A 27,027-nucleotide genomic window follows, 5' to 3' on the forward strand; every position below is an offset into this window, starting at 1 on the left:
AAGATGGTCGTCTCCTATCACAAAACGTAGAAAACGTTGGTGCTCCGTAGCAATTGGCATGTGGAGATAGGCATCTTTGATGTCTGTTGAGGCAAGGAAGTCTCCTCGAGACATTGAAGTAATGACGGATCGGAGGGATTCCATCCGGAACCGCCTGGCGTTCGCATGCTTGTTGAGCAGTTTTAGGTCCAGAACAGGACGGAAGGAGCCGTCCTTTTTTGGAGCCACAAAGAGATTGGAGTACAAACCCTCGCCCTCGTTCCTGAGGGGGGACAGGGATCACCACTCCATCTGCTCTTAGAGCGTCCACCGCCTGCAGCAGGGCATCTGCTCGGTGGGGAGGTGGGGCCGTTCTGAAGAATGGAGTCGGAGGACGAGAACAGAACACTGTCCTGTGCACGTGAGCACAATGTCCGTCACCCACCGGTCTGTGACCTGTGGCAGCTAAATGTCGCCAAAGGCGGGGGAGTCTGCCATCAACCGCGGATGCGGAGAGAGAGAGAGAGAGCTGAGAGTCATGCGGAGACCGCCTTGGTAGCGGTTCCTCCGGCTGCCTTCCTTGGGCGTGATTGAGCCCGGCCGGAATCTGAGCCCGTCTGAGGTTTTGTAGCCCTTTTGCACGAGGACAATTGGGACCTGCCCGAGCATGGGAAGGACCGAAACCTCGACTGTACTTTTAGGACAGCATGAATAGGGTAAGTCGCAGTGCAGACATTGCGGGATTACGGACGCCTCTGCGGTACAGATGTACATGTGCTCAAGGCCAGCTGCGCAAGAACAGCTGAAAAAGTTAGGTTGCCTATACGGCTGTGAATGCCGGAGCAACCGACACGCCGATAGCGTCCTAGACAGATTTCAACTAGAGTCCATCTGTCTGTGAATGGCATCTTTAAGTGAAGCCCCATCTCCAGTGCAACTATGGCTCTAGACGCAAGCCTGGAGATTGGAAAATCCACCTTTGTACCCTGGGTCCAGCGCTTGACCACGTCAGGGGAAAAGGGATAACGTGTATCTTAAATACGTTTGGAGAAGACGCTTATCTGGTAAGCGTGGTGTTTCTGGACTGCTTCTCTGAAGTCAGCGTGGCCAGAAAAATACTCAATATCCGTTTGAGATACTGAAAAGGGACTTCTCCTGCTGGGAAGCCGACTCCTCCACTGGGGGAGCTGAGGGAGAAAGATCCAACCTTCCATTGATGGACGCTATAGGATCATTCCGTATGGCGTTACCATCCGGTGTATCCGGATTGATAGCGATGTCAGGATCAAAGTCCTGGAGAGCTGCCTTATCATACAGAGAGTCCTCCTGGGACCCCCCCGTTCCAAATGAGGTTGGTCAGGAAGATTGCCCATGGCCTGTCTGAACTGCAAGTCTCTATCTTATGACAATATATCTGTCGAAACTGCAACTCCGTCCCTGTCCTTGGACAGGGATGACAGGTGGTTTCTTTGGCCACGACTAGTAGAGACCCCGGCAGACGAAGTGCTAGAGACCCCGGCAGACGAAGTGCTACAGGGGAGCATGCCCACAATGGGACGGTGCCATGAACAGCATCCCATGTAGTAAAAACAGCACTGAAAATCTGTGTTGCTTTTTTGCCGCTGCCGACTAGCCATCTAGAAGTATATAGCCAAGATTGGTGACCGTACAATGCAATGTATAGCATACAAGCATAAAGTACAAATGAACACTGCAGCACAAGCAATACAAGCAGCATAGAAGCCTGTGCCCTGGCACCTCTGCTCTTCTGCTGCTGTAGACTAGTCATCTAGGGGAATATAGCCCAGAAGAGTGACCATACAGTGCAATGTATAGCATACAAGCACAAGTACAAATGAACACTGCAGCACAAGCAATACAAGCAGCATAGAAGCCTGTGCCCTGGCACCCCAGCTCTTCTGCTGCTGTAGACTAGTCATCTCGGGGAATATGGCCCAGAAGAGTGACCATACAGTGCAATGTATAGCATACAAGCACAAGTACAAATGCACACTGCAGCCCATGCAATACAAGCAGCATAGAAAAAAACCTGTGCCCCAGCACCCTTGGTTTTCTGCTGCTGTAGTCTAGCCATTCCAGGAGAATATAGCTAAGACTAGCGACTGTACAGTGCAATGTATAGCATACAAGCATAAACACAAATGAACACTTCAGTACGTGCAATACAAGCAGCCTAGAAAGCCTGTGCCTTAGCACACCTGCTTTCCTGCTGCTGATGTGTCGCTCTCCAAGCGGGCATATAGCGACCTATGCAGTTAAAATACACATGTACACACTGCAGTATATATTGGGGTCAGCACTATGTGTGCCGCTTACCGCCCGCCTATAAGCGGGTGTATGGTCGCCACCGTCCTGCCTGGTTGCCGAAAGTCCGAGCTCGGACTGCAGTAATGGCTGCCGGCGTCTTCCCCAGCTCGTGTGAGGAGGGGCGGGCCGTGGGCGTGCCCCAAGTCAGAGCGGGAATCCGGCGTCCGACAGTGTGCAGTGAGAGGGCTGGAGCATGTAAAAAGGCTCCAGCCCTCGGCGCTGCTGAGTGCTCAGCGTCTGTCCCCTTCCCTGAGTGACAGGGAGGGGGCGGGAACGAAGCGGCACTAGGCCGCAGAAGCCGGGGACTGGATTTATAAGCGCCGCCGCCGTAAAAGCGCGGTCGGCGCCCAGTCCCCGGCGAACTACAAGTCCCAGCCGCGCCGCTGCTCCCGGAGCGTCCGGCGCGGTAGTTCCCAATACACAAAGTCACTCAGCAAAGCTGCAGTGACTGTAACCCTTTACTGTCCCCGGCGCACTAGCACACCCAGCAAGTCTGGAGTGTGCTGTGTCTGTGTGTCCGGGGACACAGAGTACCTGTAATGGTGCAGGGCCATGTCCCTGAACGGTACTCCAGCTCCGTATCCAGCAGGTTCAAATGGGTCTGTGGATGGAGCCCGGCGTCAGAGCTTTGAGGCCGGCAGGATCCCACTTCCTCAGAGCCCCTCAGGGGGATGTGGAAGGAAAGCAGCATGTGGGCTCCAGCCTCCGTACCAGCAATAGGTACCTCAACCTTACAACACCATCAACGGGTGAGAAGGGAGCATGCTGGGGGCCCTATATGGGCCCTCTTTTCTTCCATCCGAAATAGTCAGCAGCTACTGCTGACTAAAATCTGTGGAGCTATGCATGGATGTCTGACCTCCTTCGCACAAAGCTTGAAAACTGGAGAACCCGTGATACTACGGGGGGGTATAGCCAGAAGGGGAGGGGCCTTGCACTTTTTAGTGTAGTGCTTTGTGTGGCCTCCGGAGGCAGTAGCTATACCCCAATCGTCTGGGTCTCCCAATAGAGCGCTGAAGAAAAGGTTTAGGATAGGGACCCACTCTAGAGGTTCGCCGTGACGTGGCAGTGGGCTTAATACAGTCTGATCAGAATGGTAACTAAGAACCTCATGTTCTATTTAATTTTTGCCTAGCGGCTTTTAGATCAACGTATTTTTGGGATGTGCGATCCATGTCTTTTTCTCCATTGTTATATTACAGTGTATCCCCCTCTCTTTTTTTGCTTGGATCTGAACTCCCCCCATTTCACACAGGTGTTTTTAATTAGCAGGAGACTGCAAGAGGGGTCAACCTTTTTTTTGCTCCCAGTTCACTTATGGGAGCCAGTGGGAGGTGAGTGCGCAGCTCCTCTCACTGTGTGTTGGTGCTGTGCGGTGGCCGCTGCTGTGGTGGTGTCGTGACAGTGGGGCAGTGTGGCCTGGAGCCTTGAGGGCTTTGCCTTGCAGCATGGGTGTTGTGAGGCGCCAGGTCGCCTGCCCTGCTGGTGCTTTGTCGCTGCGGCAGTGGTTGGTGCACAGTGCCGCACCACAAAGGCTTAGGATAGGGACCCACTCTAGAGGTTCGCCGTGACGTGGCAGTGGGCTTAATACAGTCTGATCAGAATGGTAACTAAGAACCTCATGTTCTATTTAATTTTTGCCTAGCGGCTTTTAGATCAACGTATTTTTGGGATGTGCGATCCATGTCTTTTTCTCCATTGTTGCATTTTTTTTTCAACCGCAGTGTAACATTTGTCAAGCCGCTGCAGTTTAGTTGTCAAACCAGAACGCAGATGTGCATACATAGCCTTAGACTGGTCATACAAAAAGCAAAAACTGCAGCACCTCCAGTCAGTAGCCACTCATGCACATCGCATAATATAGCAGCATTTGGACGCACATCCAATATCAAGGGATCACTTGATTGCACATACCGCAGCAAAGGAAAAATGACAGCGTCCTCTGGGTGATATAGTTTTTCTTTATTCCATCAGTGCACTGATAGAAGAAAAGAAAGTTTCTTCACTCAAAGGACGCTGTCATTTTTCCTTTGCTGCGGTATAGCCTTAGGGGTACTTTGCACGTTGCGATATCGCTACTGTGATATCGTCGGGGTCAAATCGAAAGTGACGCACATCCGGCGCCGGTAACTACGTCGCAATGTGTAAAGCCTAGATGCGCCGATAAACGATCGCAAAAGCGTCGAAAATTGGTGATCTGTGTAGTGTCGGTCATTTTCATAATTTCGCTGCAGCGACAGGTACGATGTTGTTCCTCGTTCCTGCGGCAGCACACATTGCAGTGTATTCCGCATGAGCGAGGAACATCTCCTTACCTGCGTCCACCGGCTATGCGGAAGGAAAGAAGTGGGCGGGATGTTTACGTCCCGCTCATCTCCGCCCCTCCGCTTCTATTGGCCGCCTGCCCTGTGACGTCGCTGTAACGCCGCACGACCCGCCCCCTTAGGAAGGAGGCGGGTCGCCGGCCAGAGCGACGTCACAGGGCAGGTAAGTGCGTGTGAAGCTGCCGTAGCGATAATGTTCGCTACAGCAGCCATCACAAGAGATCGCATGTGCAACGGAGGCGGGGACTATCGTGCTCGGTATCGCTATCATCGGCTAGCGATTTGGTAGCGTGCAAAGTACCCCTTAGACTGGGTCTGTCAAGATTCCTGCAGTAGATTGTTCAGATAAGCACAACAGGTGGAGGTGACGCTTTCACCGCCATCATCTGTACTCCAAATGAGTATGTGCAGATTTCAATGCATCGGAAGGCAGGCAAATAGAGTGGGGAGAACATAGGTTTGGAAGCCACTTGTATTTTTTTTATTTTAGAAATTAAATATGCTGTAAAAGCGATTCAAAGTTTCATAATTTTACATGCTACACAAAATTAGAATAAAAAACAAATTAATCTCATTTAATGGACTTGAATATTTGAGTAGGAGCTTCAGTGGTAGTAGCGTCCATAAGAATGAAGGCACATAATACTGTCGATAACTATACAGACCTTTGAAATCCCTTTGAGTACTTGTCTCAAGTTGTTGTGATTGGGCCACGGTTTTCAATAACTCTTGGATGACAACTCGATCACTATTGCCGGCATCACTGGAAAATACAAGAGGACATCAGAGCAAACCAACGCTAAGGTGCTGCTGTTTAGTGCGGGACAAACTAAAATATCTAATCTGGTCATGTGCATGCAGATATATGCCCATATAATATAGTAATACGATTTACCAACACCAAAATTTCAGTGGGCAGTGAATAGGGGACAAAAAAAAACCAAAACACACACCAGGAGTAAAATTCATACAGCACCAAAAGGTTTCGCAAACTTTGCCCTTTTCATTGCGCAAGTTCTAAACCGCAGCAATAATCTACTCCGATTTTATAATATAAAGATTAGAATATCTACAGCAAATCCCAATCACATGGATTGTGCTGTACATTGTTAAACTTAAAGGGGTATTTCCCATCGCCAAGATCCAATCCCAAAATGTAGTAGGAGTAATAATAATAATGTTAGCAAATACTCCAATTAGAAATGTAGTATAGTTCTCCTGATTACCTATGTTGCTTACATCATGTGCAGGGCATTGCAGTAGCTTACGTATCCATGATTACGACCACAAGCATCTGTCACTATAGAGTGGATGTAACTATGGATAACTAAGCTGCAATATCCTGCACATGAGGTAAGAGACATGGCTATATCAGGAGAACTGTACTACATTAGTAATTGGAGATATTTGCTAATATAATTATTACACCTACTACAAATTGGGATAGGTTCTTGGAGATGGGAATAAGGGGTACTTTGCACACTACGACATCGCAGCTGCGATGCCGGTGGGGTCAAATCGAAAGTGACGCACATCCGGCGTCGCAGTTGATATCGTAGTGTGTAAATCCTTTTTGATACGATTAACGAGCGCAAAAACGTTCAAATCGTATCATCGGTGTAGCGTCTGTCAGTTCCATAATTTCGGAAGGACCGATGTTACGATGTTGTTCCTCGTTCCTGCGGCAGCACACATCGCTGTGTGTGAAGCCGCAGGAGCAAGGAACATCTACCTGCGTCTCACGCCAGCTAGGCGTGTTTACATCCCGCTAAGCTCCGCCCCTCCGCTTCTATTGTCCGCCTGCCATGTGACGTTGCTATGGCGCCGCACGACCCGCCCCCCTTAATAAGGAGGTGGTTCGCCGGCCAGAGCGACGTCGCAGGGCAGGTGAGTGCATGTGAAGCTGCCGTAGCGATAATGTTCGCTACGGCAGCTATCACAGCTGCGACGGGGGCGAGGACTATCGCGCTCGGCATCGCAAGCATCGGCTTGCGATGTCGTAGTGTGCAAAGTGCCCCTAACTCTTAAGTGTTTGATATAGACCAGACTCAAAATGGAGAATTCAGGGAATGTATAAGGTCCTCCGTTGGTCCCACTTATTCATTAGTCTCGGCTTTCGAGCAGGTTATACTTCATCAAGTGCCAGATGCCTATGGTGGAGATAGCACCAGTCATGCCTCTTTCATCCAATAAAGATGAAGATTTACACAGCACAGACCCGACACCCACCGTGGTGAAGCACAATGATGCCAGAGAACATTTCTGCAATAATTTATTACACCCACAAGAGTTGTGTAAATTACAGAAATGCTCATATAAGACATGACTGGACCAGAGTTTTGTCCGGGATACCACCTCACGGACAGCATTTCTTTCTGGCTGACCTGCATATTCATTACTCAATAAAGGTTAGGGATATTTGGCTTTTGGGTGAAAGTTATTAAAGTTCACGCTACAGTGACATTTTATCATTAATATCGGGCATTTAATTAGAAACAGCAATAGTGATTGCCTCACCTCAAACAATTTATTGAAACAAAAGCCATGTGGCCTTGAGCATCAATTACAGCTGACAATAACGTCTCCTGCTGTTCACAAGTGGAGTTAAGGCCCCGTCACACTAAGCAACATCGCTAGCAACATCGCTGCTAACGAACAACTTTTGTGACGTTGCTAGCGATGTTGCTGTGTGTGACATCCAGCAACAACCCGGCCCCTGCTGTGAGGTCGTTGGTTGTTGCTGAATGTCCTGGGCCATTTTTTAGTTGTTGCTGTCCCGCTGTGAAGCACAGATCGCTGTGTGTGACAGCGAGACAGCAACAACTAAATGTGCAGGCAGCAGGAGCCGGCTTTTGCGGAGGTTGGTAACCACAGTAAACATCGGGTAACCAAGAAGCCCTGTCCTTGGTTACCCGATATTTACCTTAGTTACCAAGCGCAGCATCTTCCACGCGGCGCTGGGGTCTGGTCACTGGTGAGCTCGCCAGCAACTCGTGTAGCCACGCTCCAGCGATCCCTGCCAGGTCAGGTTGCTGGTGGGATCGCTGGAGCGTCGCAGTGTGACATCTCACCAGCAACCTCCTAGCAACTTACCAGCGATCCCCATCGTTGTTGGGATCGCTGGTAAGTTGCTTAGTGTGACTGGACCTTTAGTGTCTGCGGAGGAATGGTATCCCACTCTTCTTGAAGGACGACCTTCAGGTCATTGAGGTTCTGGGGTACAGACTAACAGCTTCTACACGGCGACTCAGCTGATCCCATATGTTTTCAATGAGATTTAGGTCTGGAGAAAGTGCAGGCCGCTCCATTTGAGGTCCCCCAGTCTCCAGCAGTTGTTCCCTAATGATGCGACCTTGATGAGCTGGAGAACTGTGATCCATGATGATGAAGTTAGGCCTGTGTTGTCCGTGTAGAGGCACAATGACTGGATTACTGAGGTTATTCAAGTAGTAGTGGCTTGTCACTGCACCATTCACAAAGTGTAGGACAGTTCTGTACTGACTGGACACATCTGTCCACACTATAACACCACCATTACCAAAGGCTCCTCTGGTGACAACAGTGGCTGATGCATAGTGCTCTCCTAGACATCTCCAACTTTGTCGGTGGCCATCATCTCTGCTCAGTGGGAATCAACTTCACCAGTAAACAGCACAACTGGTCTGGTCCCTCATCCAGCAAGACGCTGAAGCCTGTGCCTGGTGGTGTGGTCAAGTACCCTTGCAGGTCATGTAGCATGCAGACCGTGCCTCTCCCCTCCAGGAAATGTGCCTGTAGTTGTTCGACTCATCATTTGGTTAAAAGGGCATTATTCACACTGAAGTGGTAATCAGTGTGAAATATGGCCAAAGGACGTTTACTTCTCTGCATAACCTTCTGATGGCACTCTGTGAGACACAGTGGCCACTTCTGTCTGAGAACATCGGGTTGGAAGACTCGCAATGGCGCGGTACTGCTGATCAATTGTTCGGTGTTGTCTTGGTCTCAGAATGTGAACAGCACGATGAGGACTGATGAAGTATTAATTATCATTGAACCCCCAAGAAATTTATTGGGCGATTCATGTTTAAAACCCCCTGTTCTGAATTTTGCCATTAAGCTCCTTGTTAGAGAACAGCAAGTTTAGGTGTAACAATCTACATTCAGAGAGAAGGTGATATGTATAACTATGTTTTACCTACATTAATATAAAGAAAAATTGTAGAAATATGAACCTTTTTTTATATTTTTAGTGTACATATATGCAGGGCAACTAGTATAAATTGACATATACACCAAAATAAACAAAATAAACCATGCCAGGATAAAGAAGAAGTCGGGCCATATGCAATTAAGCACTTATGTAATTTTTACACCTTTCTTTAGTATAAGGACAGTTTCAAACTTCCGACATCAAGGATCAGAGAATGAACCACAACAGCCTATATGAAGCTGTTGAGTTCAGGACAGGGGACCTGACATTGCAAACCATGCTCAGACCGTGAATGTTGGAAGTGTAATCTAACTGAATAAAGCACTGCAAAAAAAAAAAAAAAAAAAAAAAAAAGAAGTACAGTGGAACCTTGGTTAATGAGAACAATCCGTTCTGGGAGTGTGCTTGTGTGGCGCCCTGGACAAGCCAGGGGCCACAGGTAACAACACACACACCCCCACCAGTTTCACAGCAGACATCCCCAGTGAAACTTGATTCCTTTCCTCGAGCTCAGACTCACACACCAGGTGGGCGGAGTCAGGAGATGGAGACGCCCACCCAGGAGTTAGCTGGCCTGAGGCAGGATACAAGCCCAGTCAAGTCCTAGGAGAGGAAGAGAGAGGAGGTCTGCAGAGAGGCCTCACCTTACCAGGCCCCGTAACCTGCCTGCCATCCATCCCCACCCCATCACCGGGCCCCGGGACCACCAACCCCCTACCCACGGAGGGGAAACAACATCCTAGCTGCTCCATACCATCGCTTCCGGGACACATTTGGCGTCACGAACAGGATCCTACCGCTCTGCCGTTTGGTAGAGGTGCGCCTTGTTACCGCCGGAGGTGTCCGGCCGAAAATTTTGCAAAGCCGCCATCTTGGGCGCGAAACATTTCCCGCTCGAGCGTCTTCCACGAGCAGGAAAGGCGCGAAAGTGGAGCCCCCCCCCCCCTGAAGAAGGAAGTGCTAAAAGAGACTAAGGGGGACGGGATGGCGTCCGGCCGCATGTGAACCGCGGCTGTGGAAGCAGGGACGCCAGGACTCTGCCAGTGTTTGGTTCCTGGAACACCGCTGCACGATATGTCCAGTCCGTCCGGCACCGCTGAAACCTCAGTGCCCGCGGCCAAAGCCCCGACTGACCCGTTACCCCTGTCACCGGTAGCGGAGCTTGCAGCGTCTGTGAGGGAGGGCCCAGGCCTTACCATCGTCACCGCCCTGCCACCGGTCCCGGCTTCCATCCCAGCCGCACCGCCGATGACGGCCCCGGCAGTCCGCCCGGCCGCGACGGAGATGACGACGGCTCTGGCAGTCCGCCCGGCCGCAACGGCAGCGAAGCACCCATCCCGTTAACTATCTGGGCAGCCTGGTTCTGGACTGGGGTCAAGGGGTGCTGCCCATTTCTTAGGGGAAGCATCAGGGCCAGGTTGTTTGGGTGGGTGACTGAAGGACCCGGTTCCACTGTTATTATTAAAAGTGTTTGATTACTGTTACAACGTTAAAAGTAATGTGCATCCCGTTGTGGGAAGATTGAAAATGCTTGTGTTTAATGTTTTAATCTTTTGCAGTTTAAAAATAAAAATAAAACCGGTGATGGACGGGCAGCCCGAGGACGGTCTGCATTTTGCTAAGGGGGAATGTGGCGCCCTGGACAAGCCAGGGGCCACAGGTAACAACACACACACCCCCACCAGTTTCACAGCAGACATCCCCAGTGAAACTTGATTCCTTTCCTCGGGCTCAGACTGACACCAGGTGGGCGGAGTCAGGAGATGGAGACGCCCACCCAGGAGTTAGCTGGCCTGAGGCAGGAAACAAGCCCAGTCAAGTTCTAGGAGAGGAAGAGAGAGAGAGGAGGTCTGCAGGGAGGCAGACGCAAACTGGGGCCTAGGATTTGAGCCTAGGGCCCTCGTGCAGCAGAGAGTCAGGCAGACGGTAGTGGCCGTCTGCAGGGAGCCGGAGAGACAGTTGGTGGAACCGTAGGTAGCCGGGGCTGGGTGGTGGCCCACCGGTACTGAATCGGGGAGCCAGCTATAAGCCGGAGCGCAGGAGGAGTGTACGGAAGGTGCAGGAAAGGACTTACACCACCAAACCGGGTCAGGAGAGAAACAACAACCGCAGCAGTCTGTGGGACCCGTCCATCCAGCCGTGTGTTTTACTGAGAACTGTGTAATCATCATTACCGGCTGAGTGAGTACCACCGTGCCGTGCGGCACAGCGCTGCCCCTGCGACCCTGACCTCACCAGGCCCCGTAACCTGCCTGCCATCCATCCCCACCCCATCACCGGGCCCCGGGACCACCAACCCCCTACCCACGGAGGGGAAACAACATCCTAGCTGCTCCATACCATCGCTCCCGGGATCCCCGTCCAGAGCAGCGGTGGTGTCACAACCTCACCACAACCGTGGGTGGAGTCACGGACAATCTCCCTTACCTAACCCCTTTTTACTGTGGAGCCTGGGATCACAGACCGGGTCACGCCACCGTGATACCCACAGAAGTGACCTCGTGGCCCGGATCTGAGTACCCCCTGGTCCCCGGGCGACACACTTGTGTCACGAACCACCGGGGGGGTCACTCAGAAATCCCCCGTGCTCTGCCATGAGTATCTCGTAGGTATCCCGGTCTCCAGCCATAAGCCTGGCCAGGGCAGCTTGAAGGAGAGCCTCTGCACCTCTCAGGCTGGAGGGATTGGCAAGTGGTGATCTGCGGCACGCTGCAGAGCCAGGTGATTCACTGTCCACTGCAGAGTGGAGGACTGGCATCTGGCTCCCTGAGGACATTTGGGTGTGCTCCTCCTCATCTTGTCCATGAGTGCCAGGTTGTGCGATGTCCTCTGCAGAGCTGTTCTCTGGCGTCGGGCTCTTGGAGGGCTCGTGGACAACCTTCCTCATTGCTGTCCACAGCACCGTCCTCCCTCTCTTCGGCTCCCGCCTTAGCATTGGCCGGTTGCATAGCTCTGCTCCTGGTGCCATCAGCCATTCTTGCAGACTTTGGTCACTGACACAGAACTGACACCTGATGCCTCCACACACCTTACAGCAGACCTGGGCAAGGGGCGGCCCGCGGGCAACATCCGGCCCGCCTGCTCTCTGTGACCGGCCCGCCCGTCTTCAGCCGGTGCAGTGGAGCCGGGCTGCAGCGTGCCGAGCAAGGAGAGATCCTGTGCAGGTCCGCACTCCGCACAGTCAGTGCAGGCAGCGGAACGCAGGAGTCTTTCCTCTGTTCCCTGCCGGCACTAATTGTCAGTGACACACGCGCGCGCTCTGACGTTGTCAGTACTGCGCTGCGTGTGTCATTTCAAAAGTTCCCGCCGGGCAGGAGAAGAAGCAGCACAGCAGACGGAATAAGCCATCCTGCACTGTAGGACCTGCGATGATGTCACGCCCATGTGACTGTGTGGGAGGAGACACAGGATGCCGGGCAGAAAGCATTCAAAGCAAGATACTGAATCCTGAAGGAGATGTGGACACATGACTGGTAATGAGAAAAGAGGGGACATGAGGGTGAGGGGGCTGCAGGGTGAGTGGCATATGAGGGAACATGGAGCTGCAGGGTGAGTGGCATATGTGGGAACATGGAGCTGCAGGGTGAGTGGCATATGTGGGAACATGGAGCTGCAGGGTGAGTGGCATATGTGGGAACATGGAGCTGCAGGGTGAGTGGCATATGTGGGAACATGGAGCTGCAGGGTGAGTGGCATATGTGGGAACATGGAGCTGCAGGGTGAGTGCATATGTGGGAACATGGAGCTGCAGGGTGAGTGCATATGTGGGAACATGGGGCTGCAGGGTGAGTGCATATGTGGGAACATGGAGCTGCAGGGTGAGTGCATATGTGGGAACATGGAGCTGCAGGGTGAGTGCATATGTGGGAACATGGAGCTGCAGGGTGAGTGCATATGTGGGAACATGGAGCTGAAGGGTGAGTGCATATGTGGGAACATGGAGCTGCAGGGTGAGTGCATATGTGTGAAGATGGAGCTGCAGGGTGAGTGCATATGTGGGAAGATGCAGCTGCAGGGTGAGTGGCATATGTGGGAACATGGAGCTGCAGGGTGAGTGGCATATGTGGGAACATGGAGCTGCAGGGTGAGTGGCATATGTGGGAACATGGAGCTGCAGGGTGAGTGGCATATGTGGGAAGATGGAGTTGCAGGGTGAGTGGCATATGTGGGAAGATGAAGTTGCAGGGTGAGTGCATATGAGGGAAGATGGAGTTGCAGGGTGAGTGGCATATGTGGGAAGATGGAGTTGCAGGGTGAGTGCATATGAGGGAAGATGGAGTTGCAGGGTGAGTGCATATGAGGGAAGATTGAGTTGCAGGGTGAGTGCATATGAGGGAAGATTGAGTTGCAGGGTGAGTGGCATATGTGGGAAGATGGAGTTGCAGGGTGAGTGGCATATGAGAGCTGCAGACTGACAGAAGGATGTGAAGGGGTGCAGAGTGTTTGAGAGGGGTAAGTTGGGGTACAGGCAGGGTGAAATATGTGGGCAGGGTGTGTGACATATGGGGGTGCAGGCTGTATGGGGAGCAGGGTGTGTGACATATGGGGGTGTAGTATATTACAGGTATATGGAGGGAGTGTAGTATAATACAGGTGTATATGGGGGGTGTAGTATAATACAGGTGTAGTATATAGGGGTGTAGTGGTGTAGTTTATTACAGGTGTAGTATATGGAGGGGGTGTAGTGATGTAATATATTGGGTAGAACTGAGGTAATTATATTAGTCCGGCCCTCTAAACCAATCCCAATTTCTCATGCGGCCCCATGGGAAAATTAATTGCCCACCCCTGCCTTACAGTATCTGCACTCTGACACTCTAGTGTTGGTCTGGTCCGAAGACCCCAGCAGCCACAGCTGCTGCAGGCAGTCTTTAGTGTCTGGGAGTATGGGTCTCACACTCACTATTATCTCGATCCCACCGCTATGCCACCAATATGTCATGAACCACCGGGGGGGGTCACTCAGAAATCCCCCGTGCTGTCCACCAAGGTCACGATCGGGGGGTAACAAGTGGGGGTCACCCCTCCTTTATACCGACCGACCGACAGACAGAGCACGTGACGCGCTCTCTAGCGCCCCTCTTATAGTCAGGCCAATTATGGAATTGCCCGAAAATAAGCAAGGAGGCCGCTTTTCTCCTGTGCCGATGATTGAAGGGTCCCCGGTGAGAGTAGAGTATATATTCCTCCGACCTCCGCGGACGGAATATATAAGAACCTCCTCGCCTCTCACTGGCTGCCCCACAATGATCCTTGGCACACACTCGCTGCCACCAACCGATTTACGGTAACTAATTAGCCGAACACACAGACGTGGGATTCAAGATCGAGATAACAGAACAGCCCAAGATTAATTATATAATTTAATCGGCCTAAGCCACACTAGAAACTACAATATCTACAATAGGGAATCTACAGAATATACAGTTATGTCAGAGTACAGTTACACTTAAAGCATGGTTTACAAACAGGCATACACAGTTCGAGCAGTTACCTTGTGCGTCTGGCCAATGCTCTCATTGTGACAGTTATGAATTTAGCTGCCAAACGAGAGGACTCATGACTTGTCTACTAGTTCCCCATTGGCTGATATCACGCCTGGGGTATTTCCCCAGGTCTTACTCCCATAAAAAGGGTGTGCCAGCATCGTCCGCATGCGGAGACACCATTTTTATGGGAAATATGGCTTGCGAGATATTAACCATATTTTACCGGAGTCGTTCTGTCTGGATACTTCCAAGCTGCTACAGGGTCACGGCAGGGAGTCATCCTGTGTCCACTGTTCCCAGCTCATCTAATCTCCACATCACAGGAGATGGCCATGGGATGTGTTGCTAGGATGTGACACCTTCCCAGATGTTGGACATCTGAGAACAAGAAGGGAGGGGGCACTGCCATGGAGTGATGAGAGCGATTATGACTGGACATCATAATTCCTCTTCATATCCCAGGATTTTCCTCACACCTCCCCCCTTTTGAGGGCGCTAGGGGGCAGCACACTCCGGTGTTCCCCCATGCGCCCGTCCGCGACCTCTCCTTGTCGGGACAGCCCGTCTGCGTTACCGTGGTCACGGCCCCTTTTGTGGCGAATGGTGAAGTTGTATTGCTGGAGCGCAAGGCTCCATCCCAACAACCGCCCATTCGTCCCAGAGACGGTGTGCAACCAGCTGAGGGGATTGTGGTCCGTCTCCACGATGAAGTGGCGCCCGTATAGATAGGGTTGTAGACGCTGCAGGGCCCACACTATGGCCAGGCATTCCTTTTCCATCGTGGAATAGGCCACCTCCCTCGGTAACAGCTTCCTGCTCAGGTACAAGACTGGGTGCTCTTGGCTTGCAGAGTCCACCTGGCTGAGCACCACACCGAAGCCGAAGTCACTGGTGTCGGTCTGTACTAAAAACGGCCGCGTGAAGTCGGCTGCCTGTAGAACGGGCGGGCTGGACAGGGCGTCCTTTAGGGCCCGGAAGTCTGTCTCGCAGTCCATTGTCCAATCGACTGCAGAGGGCAACTTCTTCTTGGTGAGGTCCGTCAAGGGCTTTGCCAGGCTACTATAGCGTGGAACAAACCTCCTATAGTACCCGGCGGTCCCCAAGAAGGACATCACCTGCTTCTTGGTCCTGGGGGTGGGCCAGGATGCGAAGGCCTCCACTTTCTCAGGCTCGGGCTTCAGTGTTCTCCCGCCTACCCAGTGACCGGACCTCGCTCATGGCCAGCTGACACTTTCCCGACTTGATGGTCAAACCTGCCTGGTGGATCCGCCTGAGCACCTGTGCTAGATGCTCTAGGTGGTCCTCCCAGGTGGGACTGAAGACGGCAATGTCATCCAGGTACGCGACCGCGTACCCTTCAAGTCCCGTGAGCAGGGTGTTGACCATCCGCTGGAAAGTGGCAGGGGCATTCCTCATCCCAAATGGCATCACCGTGGACTCGTACAGTCCAAATGGGGTAATAAAGGCAGAGTGTTCCCTGGCCTTGCGAGTCAGGGAGATCTGCCAATATCCCCGGCTCAGATCCATGATGGTCAGGTACTGAGCACCGGCCAACTGATCGAGCAGGTCATCGATGCGTGGCATTGGGTACGCATCGGCGACCGTGACAGCATTGAGCCCCCTGTAGTCCACGCAGAACCGAGTGGTTCGGTCCTTCTTAGGGACGAGGACTACAGGCGAGGCCCAAGCGCTGTTGGATGCCTGGATCACCCCCAGCTTCAGCATCTCGTCAATCTCCTGGCGCATGTGTTGCTGCACCTCCAGAGAGACCCGATATGCGGAACGCCGGATTGGGGGGATGATCCCCAGTGTCCACGTGATGGACGGCCAACTCAGTCCTTCCGGGTTGGTTGGTAAACAACCCCCGGAAGGGGTGTAGGGTGGCCCACAGCTGGGACCGTTGGTCCTCCAAGAGCTGGTGGCCAACCTCCACATCCTCAATGGATCCGCCTGCCCTAACCTGGGCTAGCATATCCAAGAGGGTTTCCGCTTCTCCCTCCTCGGGCAGGTTGCACACGGGGAGCGCACACGCCTCCCGCTCATGATGTGCCTTCATCATATTCACATGGAAGGGCTTCCGCCTTCCACGGGCAGGGTCCAGGGTGACCAGGTACGTTACAGGGTTGAGCTGCTGGTACACGAGGTATGGGCCTTCCCAGGCTGCCTGAAGCTTGTCCTGTGGTACGGGGACCAGTACCCACACCTTTTGACCCACTTGGTAGGTCCTCTCACACGCGTTCTGGTCGTACCAACGCTTCTGATCGGCCTGGGCTTGAGCCATATTGTCGTGTACCAGTTGCGTCAAGGCCTGCATTTTGTCCCGGAAGCGCATGACATACTCGATAACCGACACTCCAGGGGTGGCCAAATCCCCTTCCCAAGCCTCTTTCACCAGAGCCAGGGGGCCCCGCACACGTCGCCCGTACAGGAGCTCAAACGGTGAGAATCCCGTTGAGGCCTGTGGAACCTCCCGGTAAGCAAATAACAGGTGTGGGAGATACCGCTCCCAGTCACGCCCGTGGGAGTCGACCAACATCTTAAGCATTTGCTTGAAGGTGCCATTGAACCGCTCGCACATGCCATTAGTCTGTGGATGGTATGGGCTGGCCACTAGATGTTGCACCTGGACTTGCTTACAGAGGGCCTCCATCAGCTGTGACATGAATTGGGTCCCCCGGTCAGTGAGCATTTCCTGGGGAAAACCCACTCGGGAGAAAATCTCCAGCAACGCGGTGGCCACCTTGTCAGCCCGAATGGACGACAAGGCCACTGCTTCAGGGTACCGGGTGGCATAGTCCACTCAGAAATCCCCAGTGCTGTCCACCAAGGTCACGATCGGGGGGGTAACAAGTGGGGGTCACCCCTCCTTTATACCGACCGACAGACGGACAGACAGAGCACGTGACGCGCTCTCTAGCGCCCCTCTTATAGTCAGGCCAATTATGGAATTGCCCGAAAATAAGCAAGGAGGCCGCTATTCTCCTGTGCCGATGATTGAAGGGTCCCCGGTGAGAGCAGATTATATATTCCTCCGACCTCCGCGGACGAAATATATAAGAACCTCCTCGCCTCTCACTGGCTGCCCCACAATGATCCTTGGCACACACTCGCTGCCACCAACCGATTTACGGTAACTATTAGCCGAATACACAGACGTGGGATTCAAGATCGAGATAACAGAACAGCCCAAGATTAAATTATATAATTAATCGGCCTAAGCCACACTAGGAACTACAATAGGGAATCTACAGAATATACAGTTATGTCAGAGTACAGTTACACTTAAAGCATGGTTTACAAACAGGCATACACAGTTCGAGCAGTTACCTTGTGCGTCTGGCCACAGGGGGGCGCCGTGGACCAGGTTTCCAGGATCTCCCTCACAGGTCTTCCCTGACCAGACCCCCGAGCAAAAGAACACTGGAAAATGGCCGAATTGGGGTTATCAACCTGGGCAAATCTAGGTCCCCTCCTACCTTTGTGACCTCAGAGGGAGCACTGCTGCACCCCTGGCTGGAGTTATGGGTAATATCCACAACAGGGGATATGGGCCATAACTTGGCCTGGGAACGTCGTAGGCAGATGCCAATGCTCTCATTGTGACAGTTATGAATTTAGCTGCCAAACGAGAGGACTCATGACTTGTCTACTAGTTCCCCATTGGTTGATATCAAGCCTGGGGTATTTCCCCAGGTCTTACTCCCATAAAAAGGGTGTGCCAGCATCGTCCGCATGCGGAGACACCATTTTTATGCCTGCCATTTTTATGGGAAATATGGCTTGCGAGATATTAACCATATTTTACCGGAGTCGTTCTGTCTGGATACTTCCAAGCTGCTACAGGGTCACGGCAGGGAGTCATCCTGTGTCCACTGTTCCCAGCTCATCTAATCTCCACATCACAGGAGATGGCCATGGGATGTGTTGCTAGGATGTGACACCTTCCCAGATGTTGGACATCTGAGAACAAGAAGGGAGGGGGCACTGCCATGGAGTGATGAGAGCGATTATGACTGGACATCATAATTCCTCTTCATATCCCAGGATTTTCCTCACAGCTTGTTAACCAAGTTACTCGTCTAGCAAAGCAAAATTTCCCATAGGAAATCATTGCAATGCAAACAATTTCTTCCACAACTTGTTAAATGTCCCATCCTGGTCCCCTATTGTGCCATTCCACAAACAACACACAAACACACACACATATGCTCACCTTACCTTCCGTTCCATCGCTGGCCTCCTGGATCTTGAAGTTCGCCAGTACTGGATGTGTATCGGATAACCATCGCACCGAGGGAGGAACCTCCACTACCAGAGCGCTGACGTCAAGGGCAGGAGCAGCTTGCCTCTGATTGGCCAGCGCACTGCCTTTGAGTAGCGGCTGACAGCGGAAGTTCCTTCCTCGTCGCTATGGTTGCCGATACACATCCTGTACCGGCGAACTACAAGAACCAGGAGGTTGGTGATGTAACGGAAGGTAAGGTGAGCATAATATGTGTGTGTTTGTGCGTGCTTGTGTGGACTGCAAGAGCGGGTTAGAGCGCGGTGGATGTACGGAACCGGAAGTGGGTGCGGTGAGTATTTTGCTCGTTCAGCATAGATTGCTCGTAAACGGAGTTACAAATTTACAGCAAGCTTTACTCGCTAACTGGGTTACTCGCTAAGCGTGGTTCCACTGTACTCTGGAATCGCTTCTTTATACCTCAGCACACTGCGATTAATGAATACATAAGATCCACTATTGCTATAAGTGTTAGACTTGTGAGGTACTTTGTTAACATTTTTTTGATCAAAAAGTGCAACCAAGTCGAGGTGTACCTAAATATGGATGGTCCCTAGTCTCCAGGTGCCATCCAGGCCTCATCTGAATGGGGAGTGAAAAGGAGATCCGGCAAAACTCGTAATTAGAACCTTGTCTAAGAAAGATGGGTGGATAAGGTACCCCAATATGTACTACAAAAAAGAAAATAGAACCTGTACAACTTTAGTAATAAATTAATGTACAGGTGCACAAATTCGCTATGTGGTCAATATACAGACATATACATACACTATACAAATATACACGGAGCGGCAGCACACTGCGATCAATGACTACACACGTGCCAATATTGCTATAAACATTAAAATTTAACATGCTTAGGCTGCTTTCACACTACGTTTTTTTAACGCAAAAACGGATCCAGTGCAAATGCGTTTTCATTTCAATGCATTTGCAATGGACGCGCGTCAACATGCGTTCACCTGCGTTTGCGTGCGTTATAGTGAGGATCCAGCGAGTTGCAGCTTTTTAACTTTTATCAAAAACGCTACTTGTAGCGTTTTTGAGCTGCGTCCAAATACTGCAAATTGCTGTATCCTGACTATACTGCACGCACACATATGTGAACGCTGGCATGCTAATAGACAGGATCCTGCTTGCTCTACTGAGCATGCCCAGAAACCAGCCTCGCGTGATCAGTCCCTCCCCCTAAACCCCCCCCCCCGCCCTGTCTCTCCCCCACCTGAGAGCGGAGGACGCTCGTAACCAAGGTAAATATCCGGTAACCGCAGGCTTAATTACCCAATGTTTACCTTGGTTACGTGTGCAGGGAGCAGGCAGCCCTGCTCCTAGCAGCTTCAGATGCTCGTAAGAAAGGTAAATATCGGGTATCCAAGCAAGTTACCCGATGTTTACCTTGGTTACGAGCCTCCGCAGCTATCAGATGTCGGCTCCCAGTCTTTCATGTTCAGTTCCCCTCACATGACTCCAATGCCCGCCCATAAACTTAAAGTGACAGGATCCTGCAAAATAACACATGCGTTTTTCTTTGCAAAAACAGGATCCGCTTTTGCAGCAAAAAAAACGTTCAAGACACATGCTAAAAAAACGTAGCGTGAAAGCAGCCTTAGTTAACATTCATTTAACATTTGATGTGTGGCTCTATTGTCTTTTTTGGTGCTTTTGATTTGGGTTCATTTTGTCTTTGTAGGAGGAGAGACAAGTGACCAGCAGCACTGCGACTAGCTAGTGATTTGTGACTTGGTGAATGCTGGCAACAACACGGGGCTTTAGATTTTCTGGATCCTCCACTTTGAGTCTTTGGTTGACGTAAAACATCTGTATATAATTTATTCTGCTGCTTTGAGTTGTGACCTATTTCTGCATTTTTGCTGCAATGGCGAAACAGACTAATGAAATGGAATTTGAAGGTTAACCCCCTTGGTAATAATTTATTTTTACTGTACTTTCTTGTACAGCTTCATTGTAAAAATCAACAAAAAAAACCCCCAAATCCATGAAATTCTGGATCACGGGGAATTTTTATTCAAGGGTTAAACATGTGATCTCCTGTGAGTTCGATGCAGCAAAAGTATTGGTGCCATCCTGCCATAATATAGAAGAGTGCCCCAGAGAGACTGGAGGAATGCTCGTATCCTCTGACACAAAGCAGAGATCTAGAAATCCCCCCACACAGATAACAGTAATACATAAGTGTCCGGATAATCCCTGCTCGCATCATACCTTGGATTCACCTCCAGGTGATAGTTGCTTGCAATTGTGCTGATCTCTACCTTCTTTTTTGATGGTGTCTGAAGATATAATAAGAAATTAACACGAATGTACATATGCAACATTTTATTTTCCACAGCAATTACTAAAATACTGGACAAGCCTTAAACTTTGATATGGAAACAAAATTATTTTTACATGTTAGTGGTTATTGCATTATTTACATCTGCAACTTTCATTCATTCTGACCCCCTAATATGCACTTTGCAGCCCAATCCGAGTTTCACATTTCACTCTTGTAGGAGTGTCTCGCTCAGGAATATAGGCTGGATGTGAGGTATGTGTAGCCAGGGTGCTGGTGTCTCCCTATCATCCAAGTGCTCCTGTTATTTGCAGCTCATTTTCCCTAGCCTCCTTCCCCAAAAACTATCAACTTGTGCCCAGAACTGACAACTGTCAGCAATAAATGGGGCACGGTTACAGCTGCCACCCTCTTGACTTTAAAGGGAATCTGTCACCAGGTTTTTGACACCTAATCTGAGAGCAGATTGACGTACCGGCAGAGATCCTGATTCCAGCGATGTGTCACTTACTGCGCTGCTTAGTGTAGTTTTGATAAAATCACTGTTTAATTAGCAGTAGATTATCATTACAAGACTAGGTAGTCCAGCATAGTCATGAGCTCTGTATAACTCCTAGACCTGCAGCAGAGAAAACTTTTCACACCACACTTGTAGCTCTCAAAGACAAATCCAGCAGTACCTTTACATGGCTCATCCTCTGTTTATGACTGACAGCCAATATTATGTGTGACCTCAGGCAAAGTCGCCATCAGTCAAGCAAGAGGCGGCGGTGCTGAATGGGGAATAGAGCTGGAGTGACAGAGGCTTCAAAACTACCATAGCTCTTCAGCCTGACTTGACCGTCAAGACAAAAAGTTATTACTGAGGAACAGACTGGCCATGTGAAGGTATTGCTGGACTTGTCTTTGAAAGAGTTGAAAGCACATATAAAGTTTGAGAGATGAAATCCTGATGACAGATTCCCTATAAAAAAAAAAAAAAACGTTGTGCAGTGTTCCACACTGCCTTACTGGAGACACATGGTGCCGATGACGTTACGACCCCACATACCTACCTAGATGTGTGCATGTATCCTGTTAGTTAGAATGCGGTGGTGCACGACACCTGCTGATTGTGTGCGTCTCGGTGGGTATGAGGGGGTCATAACGTCAATGGCACTACTCACCTTCAATGTGGAACTGATCGGTGTCAGACACACCTTTTAATACAAAGACAGGATGCGCCTGTATGTTTCAGAGCATGACCAGGATTGTTTGCCTAAAGACACCATAGCTGAATAGTTGTAGGAAACCATGGGGGACTCATCCTGCCCAGGTATGCATATTATGAAACAATCATCACAACCACCCAAATTTATGAAGCTTGTGGGGAATCCATTAATTATATATGCAAATAAGAGATCCTCTGTAAAAGCCGCTTAGATGATAAAATGAGGACATAAAGCCGTACTGTTATTGACTGATGTTCAATCCGCAGTTTTTCTACGCCAGCACCGTACAGCTCTCTCAGCAGACACATTATTCGGGTCTTCTTGCCCGCTCCGGAAGGTCCAAACACCAGAAGATGGGGGAAGTCTCCACATTGCACCTAGAAAAGCAAATGTCATCTGCATCAATGAGATGGTAACAAGAACTATCATTTCCCCAGTTCAATTTCCCAACCCCTAAAGTATGTTCTGATATTTGGGGTACAACATTTCCAGCATGGAGTCTGCTTCAAATCTTATGGAAAGAAATTATTATTTTATTCATTTATATAGCGCTATTAATTCGACAGCACTTTACATACATTGGCAACACTGTCCCCATTGGGGCTCACAATCTAGAGTCCCTATCTGTATGTGGAGTGTGAGAGGAAATTGGAGAACCCGGAGGAAACCCACGCAAACACGGGGAGAACATACAAACTCGTTGCAGATAGTGTCCTTGGTGGGAATTGAACCCAGGACCCTAACGCTGCAAGACTGCAGTGCTAACCACTGAGCCACCGTGCCGCCCTCCCACAAGAATGCATTATAATGGGCATGCGGTGGTAGCTCGATGGCGAATTTCAACATTTTTGTTTTGTAATGCAACTGGCCGTGAGACCCAAGTGCGCCATGATGCTCACACAAACTAATCAATGACACTACAGAGAGGCCGATTCATCAGTTTGGTGCAGATGTCACCAAATTATCTTTTTTTGCCAACTCCACCATCTTTTTGAAATGAGCAAGAGGGCCAAGTGCAGCGGAGTAACTTATGCCAGTAAAGTACTCTAGTACATTTCTAGCGGGGGGTGCACGGCAGATGAAAGATGCGCCAAACTCATTAGGAGGAGCAATACTGTTCATTAATTTAGTGCATCCTTCATCGGGGTGGCACGGTGGCTCAGTGGTTAGCACTGCAGTCTCGGGTTCAAATCCCACCAAGGACAACATCTGCAAGGAGTTTGTATGTTCTCTCCGTGTGTGTGTGTTTCCTCTAAGTTCTACGGTTTCCTCCCACACTCCAAAAACATACAGATAGGGACTTTAGATTGTGAACCCTAATGGGGACAGTGATGCCAATGTATGTAAAGCGCTACGGAATTAAAGGGCACCTGTCAGGTCCAGTATGCACCCAGAACCACGAGCAGATCTAGGTGCATATTGCTAATCCCTGCATACACTAGCATAAATAAAAAGATCTTTAGAAAAAAGTATTTCTAAAGATCTTATATCATATGCTAATGAGGGGGGGGGACTAATCCTCTGGGCGTTAGTTCCCGTGGCTAGTCGGCTCCATTAGCATTTAGTACTTTTGGGCTAACATGCTAATGAATGTGCAGTGTCACAGGATGATCTCACTCACCTCTCTGTCGCCATCGCCTGGCCAGCAAGCGCTTGCGCAGAACGCTGGAGGAAGAGGGGAAAGTGCGGTCACGAGGTTATGGGCGGCACTTGCTGATGACACTCACAGCGCCGCCCATAACCTTGTGCCTGCGCAAAACGTCACCAGCGGTCACACGTGCACACAGTGCACAGTCCCGCTACAGTCGCACAGCGCATGCGCGGGACCAGGGGCGACGTCCTGAGATATGAAATTCAGCGTTGGGGGATGGCGTAAATCTGCTGGAGGAACAGCAACGGTCACCAGAGAGCCCGCCCCCATGGACGATTTACAAAATTTACATAGCAAAAGGTACAAGTTTATAAAGTATTTAATTTGGTTTAAATGGGGCCACAAAAAGTACAGGAACCTTGCTAGAATGCAGCCCACGCGCTGCAGAGGGGGAAGCCTTTAGGTTTCAAGCTAAATTTCTGATGACAGGTTCCCTTTAAAGTTTACATGGAGTGTCATAGTCATATTCAACATAGGGCATTTAGATGCAGTTTTAACACAAGGACAATAATAGAGACATCAGAGTAAACATAAAAAATTCATCATTATTAATCCTGAATTGTTACAACCATATACAACTCCATACCAATAATATATTTTTTTGAGCTTGCATAATGATTGTTATTTTTTGCGAATTGATTCATTAAATGGGCATGGGTGCAATATACCATTGGTATGGAGTTGTATATGGTTGTGACAATTCAGGATTAATAATGATTAATTTTTGATGTTTACTCTGATGTCTCTATTATTGTCCTTAAGGCCCCGTCAGACACATAGATAAATCTTTGGCAGATCTGTGGTTGCAGTGAAATCATGAACATATTGTTCCATTTGTACACAGCCACAAACCTGGCACTGATTGTCCACAATTTCACTATAACCACAGATCTGCCGCAGATTTATCTCTGTGTGTGACAGGGCCTTTACTTGTGTTAAAACTGCATCTAAATGCCCTATGTTGAATATAACTATGTATGACTCTCCATGTAAAGTTTAATCATATGCATTGTACAAATGGCGATATATAATGTAATATTGCACACTGATACTTTGGCAATCGATATGCCTTCGTCCATAATGCTTTTCTGATTTTTCCTGATGTGATGCACTAGCTATGTTAATTAAAATGTGTTATATTTTCCCTTTAAAACCACTTTGTGTTTTTTGGTCTTACATATGCTTCCATGGTAGGGACATATAAAATTAGTCATATGAATATGGTATGCCTCAATAATGTGTGTGCATCTTTTTCCTTTTTTTCATGTGTAGGACCTCCAACAGGACAAAAAGTTAGCAGAGAAAGTTTTTTTTTTTTTTTTTTAAAGTTTCCTTTAAAAATCCCTGAAGTAGCTGGCACTGTTAGGCTATGTTCACATGTTGTGTTTTTGCATTTTTTTTCCATGAGTTATAACCCTTATGCGCAGGCTGCGGTTTTTGCCACGGTTTTGATGCATGAATTGCTGCAGAAAAGGTTCATAAGCTTTCTGCAGTTATTCCCCAGCAAAACTTATGGGGGAAAAAAAAAAAATGTTGTGCACACATTGCATTTTTTCTCCTACAGGTTTTGCTGCAGCAAAAAGAATCTGCATGTCACTTTTCCGCAGGTACCTGCTGTTTTTGCCATAGATAATGGTAAAAAAAAAAAAAACAAAAAAAAAAACAGCAGGGAACAACCTGCGTCAAAACCACGTCAAAAAAACACGGGTGTGGTATTCTGCCAGAGGGTGCAGATTTTTCTTAAGAAAAGTCAATTTTCTATTGCGCACAGGGCCTAAAAGCTGTTTTTTACAGTACCAGCAAAGGCGATTAGATTCTAGAAATCTCATACACTTGTTTTTTTCCCCCTGACAAATGGAAAACCGCTGCGTTTTTGAGAGAAGCAGCATGTCAATCCTTTCAGCATTTCTTTTTCACCATTGAAAGCAATGAAAGTGCAAAAATGCAACTGCTGCCTTTTTGCTGTTAATGAAACTGACAAGACAAATGACAAACCAAAAACGCTGCCAAGAGTCCACGTTTTGTCTGCAGCAAAAAAGCAGCGTGTGAACACAGCATAGGCAGAGCACTTATTACAATAAACTTTATTTACGAAATCAAAGATCCGTATGTACAGACGTGAGGCGTGGAATGACTACCCCAACTGAGAACACTGGCTGGTAGATGCACATTGCCAGGGCTACGGGGGCCGGTAAGGACCAACAAAAATCACACAAGCCTGCTGCGCCTTACCAAGTTCCGCAGCTGAGTCGCCTGCGCCTTATGGTAGTCCAGTTTGGCCAGGGAGGTCGGCCGGTACTTATCCACCCACAGACTCATCACTGCGCTGAGGAGACGCAGCTCAAACCGGACCGAGAGCGCGCGAAAACGGAGACCTACACTGCGCATGCGTGTTGATCACTACGCGCAGGTTCCTGACGACGCTTGGAGGAGGGTCACGTGACACTTAGGAGTGACGCGCGCTCTGTCTTCTGACACGGAGACATTTTGTCGGAGCCACTCACATAGGACTGAGGTCTCCGAGAACATGGTCGTCAGAAGACATAACACAGTGGCTTTTGTGGTGATGTATTGCCCTGCACATTCCTGCCTGGGGTAAATACGTTTGGCTCAGAAATATTGATTCCTCATAGATTTTTTCCAATAAGATAAGTCATTTTAAGTTGAAACAATCTGAAAAATGTAGACTGGTGGCCATAACAATTCTTATATTAACAGTGGTGGGCGTCCCCATGAGCGTCAGATTCTTAGGGGGATTGAAACATTTCATAAAATTGCAGATGGCTACAGAAAACCAACATTCGCAAAGCATTATTTTGACAATTTAAAGAGATTCCGTCACCTCGGAAAGTACAAATTACCTGCAGATATAGGGTTAATATGCAGGTTTATAGTGATACAATGCTGTCTGGCCGCCTTACTGAAAGCACCACTACTGGGAGAAAGGGAACTTGTTTCCTCCCAGGAGCTGCCGACTTTTAGTTATGAGGGCAGAGCGACCACAGTCACCGGTCACAGCCACACCCACTATACTGAGTGATGGCTGGAAGCACACCCCGATGTTTGATTGACAGCTCACTGTAAGGCTCAGGACACACGTGGATTAGTGTGAGTGCTCACATGACACTCGGCTCACGCTCGCAACACAGCATCACGTGACTGTGGTTCGATTTTGCAATCAGACCACAGCTGCGGATGGGATGGATTTATCTCCCCATCTCCTCCATTGTCGGCTGATGTGGGGATCGCACTGCTCTCCGCTGTAATGCGAGTGCAAT

At 49.6% G+C, this 27,027-nt stretch overlaps 1 protein-coding gene across 1 annotated transcript in view; it reads right to left on the reverse strand.

Moving 5' to 3' along the window:
• RFC3 (replication factor C subunit 3) overlaps positions 1–26,144 on the reverse strand; it is a 62,501-nt gene extending 36,357 nt beyond the window's left edge. Inside the window, exons 1-4 of the mRNA XM_075334608.1 lie at positions 25,982–26,144; positions 22,338–22,475; positions 20,818–20,885; positions 5,297–5,394 (exon numbers count right to left, since the gene is read on the reverse strand). Coding sequence (XP_075190723.1) covers positions 5,297–5,394; positions 20,818–20,885; positions 22,338–22,475; positions 25,982–26,137 — 460 coding nt within the window. The 5' untranslated portion in view covers positions 26,138–26,144. The remainder of the gene's footprint in view (positions 1–5,296; positions 5,395–20,817; positions 20,886–22,337; positions 22,476–25,981) is intronic.
• Between the last annotated feature and the right edge of the window lie 883 nt (positions 26,145–27,027).

This window comes from Anomaloglossus baeobatrachus, chromosome 2 (assembly GCF_048569485.1).
Source record: "Anomaloglossus baeobatrachus isolate aAnoBae1 chromosome 2, aAnoBae1.hap1, whole genome shotgun sequence".
NCBI lineage: Eukaryota > Metazoa > Chordata > Amphibia > Anura > Aromobatidae > Anomaloglossus > Anomaloglossus baeobatrachus.